The following is a 10133-nucleotide window of genomic DNA, read 5'->3' as shown; positions in this document are numbered from 1 at the left end:
TTATTCAAGGAAGGATATATAAATTATTTTATCACTAATTAACTATTATCAAAAAAAACGCAAATTTCATAATTTGATACATAAACAAATTAAAGCAATGTAGTTGTTACAAGCCTGTTTATCAGAATAAAAAAATTTGTTTTTCTTTTCTTTATAAGTTTTGCTAATTTTATTTTTTCATGTTAATGATTTATTCTCAACAAAAAATATAACAATATTCTAGTATATTGTGTTAATTACGATATTCATAACAACTTTACTATGGGGTACCCCCCTTTTTGCTATACTATCGTTCCTTTTCTCTCAAATACAATAAATAGCTTATCATATTTTTTACTCTATTCTGTTCTTCTATACAGTTTAACTATCTTGTCTTTATTCTCTTGTTTTCGACTCCTTGTTCTTTGAAATATACTAGGAGCCCATTGCATGCAAAATAAAATTAAAAAAATCCCACATGGCGTCATGTGGCGGGAACCATTTTGAGTGACTAAAGATTTGCACAAATTAAATTAATGTCAAGAGAGAAAATAAAAGAGAATAAATAGTAAATGATGAAGTGCCAATACAGAAAGTTTTTGTGCATTTATGCTGTGTGTTATGTAGTTTAACTCTTTTGAAACACTTCTATTTATCGGATGGATAGAAAAGGTAAGCAAAAAAAATGTTGTTAATATATTCCAATGGGGATATATGTATAGAGACTGAGTTAAACTCAAAAGAAAAAAAATTTGAACTTAAAGACCATCAAAGCTACTATAATATATTAGAAGAAGTTGGAATAGTTTATTTTAGGGAAAAAGATCAAAGCAAATTTGTTGGAAAGGTATCGAAAGTAGGCCGTAAAGGAAAAGGGATAATGGTAGAATTAGATGGAAGTATGTATGAATCTGAGTATAAAGCTGGGGAGTTTAGTAGGGGGTATTTCTTAGGAAGGTATGAAATACCAAAAATAGATGAAAACTTGTTTAAAACAAAAACTATTATAAATATTGACAGGAAGTTTAATGAAAAGAGAAAGATATTAGGGAATTCAAGAATGGAAAAGTATTACGATATAAACCCAGAATTAGAGTATTTCAAAAATAATCAATTACATGATCGAGAAAAATTTGATAATTTATTGAAGGATTTATTAAAAAATTGGGAATTAGATGATTATTTTGAGCTCATTCGTAAGAAATTAACATTAGATGATTTGCTACTTTCTTCCAATCTTTTATCAGCTAATGGTATTGCTAGAGCACTTGGAGTTAATAAAGTTGGTCATAGAATTAAGCTAAGCAATTGTATTAAACAATTTAGATTAGTTTTTGGACCATTGTTCCTACCTAGACAATTTATTAAATATCCAACTGAATCTGAAATCACTAAAAAAAGTTTTCTTCCACCTTTATTCATATCAAGACCTTTAAATCTATATAGTTATTCTGGGATTAATATCCCTTTTGAACAGTTGATCTTTGTCCAAAAGTTAGAAAGGACAGATTTTCCATGCAAATGTAGTAAAGGAGGTAAGTTCTTTCAATTTAAATGTTATATAAAGATTTTGAATAATAGTAATTCACACTATTTACAGTTTTTTCCAGTAGTTCCTGCTGTTATCTTGGAAAATGGCTTGGAAAGGATGTTGTTATTAAAGTCTTTAGAGGGAAGATATTACAATTAAAGCTTTGGGAAAATACATGCAAGCTTATTTGGTCTTTAAGACATCCTTGTTTAATTTTAACTTTGGGATTTTGTCATTATTCTTCAGATATACATTGTGTTATAACTGAATATATACATAATGGTTCTCTTCAAAAGCTCCTATATAAAGGATCTTGTATTTGCATGTATAATTGTGTATGGAAAGATTCTGATTCAAAATCCATAAAAATGAATTTCCCACCATATTATTATAATTTAAAAGATACAATTAATAACAATTCAGAAAAAGTTAGTCATGATGAGATTAAGATGAATCCTGAATTCACTTATTATATACCAAATTTAAATTTTAATCCAAATTTTGAAACTGATTTTGAAATGAATACTGGATCAGAGCTAAATAATATCTCGGATTTAAGCATGTCCAGTTTAAATCTAATTCTAAGTCCAAATTCCAGAAGTCAAAATCCATCATTTTGGCCAGAAATTCCAGAATATAATTTATCTTTTGGAATTCATACTCAAAGTGCTATCAAAATTGCTAAAGGAATAGCTACAGGATGTTTGTATTTAAAACAAAGAGGTATATTTCATCTAAATTTAAAACCTACTAATATATTAATTGAGGAAGATTTATCAGTTAAGCTTGCAGACTTTGGACATTGTTTACTGGAAGCTTCTTTTTATCCAAATGATAGTATTTACTTGGATATACTAGGAAATAAGAAAGTTACAACTAATACTGACTCTAATTCAAGTTTGGATTTTCCAAATCTAAATTGTTCTTCCATTGAAAATGAATTTTCATTTTTAAATCAGGTTTCCAGCTCCCCTAGACTTTCAGATGATAGAATCCTGAACTATTTACCTCCAGAAGTTCTTAAAACCAATTCTCCTCTACTAGAGCCGGCAAGACTATATCTAGAGAATAAGTTTGAACACTGTCAATCAATTGATTCTTATTCTATAGGAGCAATTCTTTGGGAAATGATTAATGGGCAACCTCCTTTTGGTGGACTTGGGAATCTCCAAGTTCAAGCTTATGTTGGTTATTCTGGCGCCACATTAGATCTTAATCCTGTTAAAGACTCACTTTTGTTTAGCAATATATCTCTCATCCAAGGTCTTGTTTCAAGATGTTGTGGGTTTTCAAAATTATCACATATTCTTCATTTTAAGGAGATTATTGGACATTCAAAAAAACGATTAATGACATCTTCTATTCAATTTCCACAATCTTGTTCTTCCTCTTCTTCATCATCTTCATCTTCCCAATCTTTATCTTCATCTTTCCATCCAACATCCTCTTCCACACTTATTGTTCAAAATAATACAAATATAGAATTACAAGTAAATAAAGTTAGTTGGGAGAATTCCTATCCAAAAAGGATTAGTATTGTACAGATATTGAAAGAGCTAAAAGCAATAGAAAGAATGGTAAGTTCAAAAGGAGTAACATCCAGTAGCAGAATTTCACCTACCCTAAATTCTTCTTCAACAAACTATTACCATCTCTAGGTTACAACATCAACAGAAGATTCACTGGCTAGATTTATGACAGGAGAGTGAAAAAGAAACAATATAAATATAATATACATATTCATTAGTTATTCTATTTTAGTTGATAAAGTAACAGAAAATGTGGCGTCTAGTGACGCCTGGTATAAGTAGCCTTTGATTGGATTCATATTTGATGATACTTAAATCCTATTATTCCTTGAATTAGAATTTTGAAATATAAGCCCTTGGAATCACTTTCTAGTATAACAGCACTGATAGGATAAATTTCTTAAGTAATTGTTAAGAAAACTAATCCAATTCATGCGCACCAAAGATATCCCCATTAATTTCCGAAAGAAGATCCATTTAAGATAAGGAGTTCTGTTAGATTCTCCAGATCCCCGATTCTTGAATGAAGAAAATGGAAATAAAATGAATCAAAAGATTCATTGACTTACTTTTGTCCTCCAGTGAACTTGGTAACAGCCTTAGTACCCTCAGAAACTGCATGCTTTGCGAGTTCACCTGGTAAAACAAGTCTGACTGCAGTTTGGATTTCTCTGGATGCGATAGTATCCTTCTTGGTAGTTTGGCAAAGCTGAGCAGCTTGCTGAGCGATTTTCTCGAAGGTGTCAGAGATATAACTGTTCATAATCATCATAGACTTTTTACTGATTCCGGTTTCTGGATGAACTTGCTTTAATACCTTGTAGATATATGTAGAGTAACTCTCCTTCTTCTTCTTGTGGATCTTCTTTGGAGCTGCACCTTTATTGTTCTTTGAAGACATTTTTGGGGCCATTTTTATACTATTTGTGCTTAATTTTCCTAATTCGTGTAGAACCGCGGACTGTGATTATCCTTTTTTTTCACAAAGTTGAAATTGTAGAGAAATCCACTTAATATCCACACCTTACTCTCCTTTAATATTTTACTATTTATTCTTCCTTTTATTCCTAAGAGACGTATACATGCGCCCCACAGTTACTGAAGGTTTTGGCGGGAACGTGCAAAAATTTGTTTATTCTAGTATTAATAGGGAGAAGAGGGTGGAGAAGAAGGAAATTGACAGGCAATGAGAAGAGATGTAGAATAAGGTATATTCATATATGTATCAGTGTATTTATATCTATATATTCAGATAAATATTTGTATTATGAGTAGTGTTGAATAATTAGAATTTGTTTTTATTAGGTTGAGAATGGGTATGTACCATGAATATGTACGCGCACTAGGGTTTGAAAATTCATATATTTCTGAATATACTTGGTTTTTTACATTGGTTTGATTATGAGAGGAGTTGCGCCTTATTCGGCGTGTTTGGTTTGGATAGTATCAATAGTTAATACCAGATTTAAGGTAGAAGGCATGGCGGGCTTCAGAATGAGGTGGTTATTAACAATAATAGAAAGCGTTAGGGCTATAAAAATGATCAAATAAGTCATTTAGGATCATAAGTATATACATAGATACAGAATGAGTTCAATATAAATAAAAATTAGATTTACAAATTCTAAGCTATAGTATAAAAGAACTAAGAAAATTTGATGAATTTGTTACACCATTTCAAATATTCGTTTATAGTTCTTTGATATTAATATAAGGACTATTAAGTAAAAAGGAAACTAAACATATTTCCGCCAATTCATTGTATTACATCGCACACATAAATGAAAGATTAAAAGAAAAGAAATTTTATTATCTAGTATTGAAATAATACCAATAATAAGCAACACTTTTTTGATATTTTTTATTACAAAAATTAATTTTTTACTTTAAATTGAAAAAAACTTTGCAGGTTTATACAAATTCGTACATCACATGTATGCAATACTACATATATTACTTGATAAATATTACGACGAGAAACATATTAATTTAAATAAATCTTAGTTATGTAAATGAAAAAAGGTTAGTTTTTAATAAAAAAAAAAACGGACCAAATTTTATATTAAATATAAATCTTGCATTGAATGCATTTATATGTCAAATTGCATGTGCCTTGCCGCCCACCATGCATAGACGCGCGCCAGTACGTATCAATAGACGATTACATTACAAAGTTTAGAGATTAAATAAAAATCAAGTATAAATTTAGAATAGACAACATGTAAAAAGTGAGATGAATCTTTTTACGATACGTACAGTGCGCATTAAAAATCCAAAGTATATTTTTATTTTCCTGCGTGCGTATACATATCTTTAAATACTTGGATAAAGAGATAATAAGAGTTGTACGGCAAGGAAAGTAGTAGTTTAATAGAGCAGTTTTTATATTTTATATATAGCTTACTTGCAATATAGATTTTTTTTTTCATAGATTTCGGGCATATTACACAAGTAACAAAAGATGAGTGAAGAAGAAACACAAGCATTGGTTGTTGATAATGGTTCTGGTATGGTCAAGGCAGGTGTTGCAGGTGATGACGCTCCAAGATGTGTTTTCCCATCGATCGTTGGTCGCCCGAAAATGCCAGGTGTTATGGTAGGTATGGACCAAAAGGACTGTTATGTTGGTGATGAAGCTCAATCAAAGAGAGGTATTTTGACCTTGAAATACCCAATTGAGCATGGTATTGTTACAAACTGGGAAGATATGGAGAAGATCTGGCATCATACTTTCTATAATGAATTACGTGTTGCTCCAGAGGAACACCCAGTGTTATTGACCGAAGCACCAATGAACCCAAAGGTAAATCGTGAAAGAATGACTCAAATCATGTTTGAAACATTCAATGTACCAGCAATGTATGTTAATATTCAGGCTGTCTTATCATTGTATGCCTCTGGTCGTACAACTGGTATTGTTTTAGATAGTGGTGATGGTGTATCACATACTGTTCCAATCTATGAAGGTTATGCTCTTCCACATGCTATTATGAGATTGGATCTAGCTGGACGTGATTTAACTGATTTCTTGATGAAGATTCTCCACGACCGTGGTTACAGCTTTACAACAACAGCCGAGAGAGAAATTGTAAGAGATATTAAGGAAAAGCTCTGCTACATTGCTTTAGATTACGAGGAAGAAATGAAGAAATCTCAAGAATCTTCTGAATTAGAGAAGACATATGAACTACCAGATGGCCATGTAATTACTGTAGGTAGTGAAAGATTCAGATGCCCTGAGGCTTTATTCCAACCAGGTCTTTTAGGTAAAGAAGCTGTCGGTATTGGTGAAACTACATTCCAATCCATCATGAAATGTGATCTTGATATCCGTAAAGACCTTTATGCCAATATTGTTTTATCTGGAGGTACAACGATGTATCCAGGTATTGGAGAAAGAATGACAAAAGAGCTCACTTCTTTGGCTCCATCAACAATGAAGATCAAGGTTGTTGCACCTCCTGAGCGTAAATACTCTGTATGGATTGGTGGTTCTATCTTATCTTCTTTATCTACTTTCCAACAAATGTGGATCACTAAGGAAGAGTATGACGAATCTGGTCCATCAATTGTACACAGAAAGTGCTTCTAAATCAATATTGTTCCTGGAGTTGTTCTTAACAGCTTATTTCCTGAACACATACGTATTGCAACTTAAATGGAAATATGAATTACACAAGTTATCACTTCTTGTAGACAATTTCTTATTACATCATTCAGATCTCAGTTCTATTCTCACTTGAAAACTAAAAAAAGATGATAAATTGTCTAATCAATGCTAATAAACTCTAAATTTAGCAAGGGAATTCTATTATAATTGTTAGTCAATGATAACTAATATTATGGATAGAAGGTGGGCTAGTTTGAATCAAAATAGTTACTAAGTAATGTGTAGTTCGATACGATTTTTTCCTTCTTTTTAAACGAAAGTGTCAATTATGTGTATGTTGTTTTCTTGAGTACAGCATTAGAAATCAATAAATTGATTTGTTAGGTTATGTTTAATTGGTAAAGTTCAAGTCTGAAAATAGAGCTACCATTTAATGAAAAAAGAGCGGGTCAAATTTAGGACCAAAAAAATTTCCCGAAAAAGCTCCAAGTCCGGGAATTGAACCCGGGTCATCCGCGTGACAGGCGGATATACTAACCACTATACTAACTCGGACTCGACGACTACGGACTTAGATGTTATTATCATATCAAGAATGGATTAAGAAAAGTATTCAAAAATACAAGGCAGGCATTAAGGGCCGCTAAATTTTCTTTAAGAACATTTTTTTTTTTTTTTTTTTTTTTTTAATAATAGAAAAACTATATTAATTTAATTAAATGAGCGGAAGTTATTGTATTATTTTTTTGAAATGAATTTCATACACAAAATAAGGAAAAATTCAATTAATTGTTTTTTTACACATTTTTTTAAATATTAGGGAGGTGGGAAGGAGTATTATTTTAATTCTACAAGTGAGATTATCCATTTAATCAAAGTTTCTTTAGTATGATAGTTAATAAAAAAAATGTTTTACCCCTTAAAGTTTAAGCAAAGCCAACAAAATTTATGAAATGAACTTAGGGAAAGGCTTGGTAAATTAAATAGGCTAATTATACCAATAAAATACTTGAGTTGAAATTTTCTGCGAAAATATATTAGTACAATCTAATCTAATAATTAAAGCCTTATATAACTAGTATGGTAAATATAAAGCTAAATAGTATCGACAACTAAGTAAAATTAGTTAGTGTTTAACATTGTATATAGTAGCCCTATTATATACAGGAAAAAATTGTGAATATTATACAATTTGGCGTACTTTAAGCTGAGGCTCTCTATTGATATTTAAATAAGCTTCCTAAATATAGTAATTATTAGATTAAATAAAAATTCAAAAATAAACCAACAACCAAAACTTCCAAGTTACGGATAATAATTTTGGAATTTAAAGAAAGTCAGAAAATTTCAACCATTCACACTAATTGCTTTATTGACTTCTATCAATTCTTACTCTACCCTTATTCCTATTTAGTTTTGCTTATTTATCTAATTTAAAATTTATAACATTTACAATTATAATTTTTTTCAATATATGATATTCTTTGTCCGCAATTTCTATATTTCATAGTCAAATGTATACAAATCAAATTATCAAATAAATAAATAGATTATTTACCGCCCGAACCATACCGCCTAAATGCACATTTAATTTTTTAAAAATTGTCTAGTATGTAAATTGTTATTAAACTTGATAAAGAGAAACAACTAAAAAAAAAATTCAATTTTAGGAAAAGGATAGGGAATGAGAATAGGGGAATATTTAAAATTAATTGGAGAATCTACCGTAAATTTAATTAATTGTAAACAATTTGACATCTTATATTTTTAGTAATTTGTAAATATATTTGAATATATATTTATTTATTTTTCTTTCTCAAAATTTACAATGCACATTTGCACTAAAAAAATAAATACTATATAGGCGGTCGAATGGGGGAGCGGGTAGTATTTAATAAATAATTAGGTTAGGGCTTAATATAGGGGGGAAAAAAATTATATGCGAGAAAAAGAGGTAAAAAAAGAAAAAAAAGCAAAAATTACATGGAGTATTTTCATACTAAATTTTAGTATTTTGAGTAGTTTCGACAATTCATTCATTTTTTTAATTAATCCGTGTTAAAAGTCTATGTTTATTGTTTGATTGTGAAAATAAAATTATTTTCGAGCAACAAGAAGTGTGCAAATCAAATTATTTAAGTAAATCTTCGCTCGAGCTTGAAGGAAGAGGGTCAGAAAAAAATTAAATTGTTTAATTACTTTCCGAGTTTAAAGTTTTCGAGGTTCTTATAGTATTGTGCAACATTTTTTTTTTAAACTAACAAGTTAACAGTTCATAAAGGTAATATATATCAACAAATTCACACACAAATTTCAGTTGGAAATTAAATAAAAGAAATTGAACTTAGTTATAATATTCTTATTAATTGCTTAAAAGTCAAAGAAGCAAAAGAATATTACTATAAATAAACATTACTTTATCCATTCTATTGTATATATAAAAGAAAATCGAAGAATATATTGGGATTAATGCATTAACTCTAAATAATAACGTCATATGTCACAAAATCTATTTCTGAAAATTCAGCCAAAGTTTTTCAAGGTTGGTTCAACTCAATTTACTGGAACCATTATTATATAGTTAATATACTATATACATTTTTATGTATATGTGTATATAGAAAATATATTGGTGTATATACATGCATTAAAATATAAATATTTTATATATTTATTAATAATAAATATAACAGATATTCTTAAGAGTGTGAATTCCTAATCCTCTTTTTTTCCTAATTCAAGAATAAAAATATCAAGATAAGTCCTAGATTAGAGACACAAGGGAAATTCAACCTGGATAATATTTTTGGAAAGCCGAATATTTCAAATCATCTAATTACAGATTAAGATTTTTTTTTTTAAATAATTAGTTAATAGGCTTCAAAAAATATATATATACTAATAGGAAGGAAGAAAAGAGTTACACATTTTTGATTGCAAGCAGAATCTTTCTACCCTCGAATTCGCGTGGAAAAAAAGGTTAGAAGGAAAAAATAAGACAAAAGTAACCAGTATATTTTTTTTCTTCAGTAAAGATTGACAAAGCTAAGCTTATTCCAATTTTTATAAGATTTAGGAATTGTATTTACACAAAGAAAAAAAAATATAAAACCAGTAAACCTGACCTGTTAGAAAAAGGGTGCAATTTAGGCAATAACCAAGGACTATATAAGCAGAATAATAGAAAAAAAGGTTGAGCGAATAATTTCCTTCTGATTTTTTTTTTCTTCTCATTTCTGCTTTTGAGTTACTTTGGGTACGATTTGGAATCTCACTAATTCAGTTCAAATTCATTTTATAATTCAATTCAAGTTTTTCATATAAAGATTTATATATATATATAATTCTATACTGGGCTTTCATTATATATGTGCTTTAAATAGCTGAAGAGAAATCAGCATTTTGCTTTGTGTGGATTTGGATTTTTTAAATATATTTTTTTTTCAAAAGCTTTATTCAGTAAAATTTACAGTTATTAAATATA

General features: G+C 29.3%; 4 protein-coding genes and 1 non-coding gene across 5 annotated transcripts; 3 read left to right on the top strand and 2 right to left on the bottom strand.

Moving 5' to 3' along the window:
* Positions 1 to 664: 664 nt before the first annotated feature.
* Positions 665 to 1669, top strand: Chro.50053 (hypothetical protein). Its single annotated transcript, XM_661098.1, has 1 exon — positions 665 to 1669. One exon carries the CDS (start codon positions 665 to 667, stop codon positions 1667 to 1669), a length of 1005 nt encoding a protein of 334 aa, XP_666190.1.
* Positions 1670 to 1833: 164 nt separating this feature from the next.
* Positions 1834 to 3168, top strand: Chro.50054 (hypothetical protein). Its single annotated transcript, XM_661097.1, has 1 exon — positions 1834 to 3168. One exon carries the CDS (start codon positions 1834 to 1836, stop codon positions 3166 to 3168), a length of 1335 nt encoding a protein of 444 aa, XP_666189.1.
* Positions 3169 to 3604: 436 nt separating this feature from the next.
* Positions 3605 to 3952, bottom strand: Chro.50055 (histone H2B). Its single annotated transcript, XM_661096.1, has 1 exon — positions 3605 to 3952. One exon carries the CDS (start codon positions 3950 to 3952, stop codon positions 3605 to 3607), a length of 348 nt encoding a protein of 115 aa, XP_666188.1.
* Positions 3953 to 5500: 1548 nt separating this feature from the next.
* Chro.50056 (actin) lies at positions 5501 to 6631 on the top strand. The annotated part of the gene is made up of 1 exon (XM_661095.1): positions 5501 to 6631. The coding sequence occupies one exon, from the start codon at positions 5501 to 5503 to the stop codon at positions 6629 to 6631; it is 1131 nt and encodes a 376-aa protein (XP_666187.1).
* A 501-nt stretch (positions 6632 to 7132) lies between these two features.
* On the bottom strand, positions 7133 to 7204 carry trnD. The gene has a single exon. It is a non-coding gene; the product is annotated as a tRNA-Asp (tRNA).
* Between the last annotated feature and the right edge of the window lie 2929 nt (positions 7205 to 10133).

The sequence above is a fragment of the Cryptosporidium hominis genome, assembly GCF_000006425.1.
Source record: "Cryptosporidium hominis TU502 chromosome 5 CHRO015020, whole genome shotgun sequence".
Taxonomy (NCBI): domain Eukaryota; phylum Apicomplexa; class Conoidasida; order Eucoccidiorida; family Cryptosporidiidae; genus Cryptosporidium; species Cryptosporidium hominis.
The sequence above is the reverse complement of the archived record's forward strand: the minus strand, read 5'-3'. Positions and strand labels throughout refer to the sequence as shown.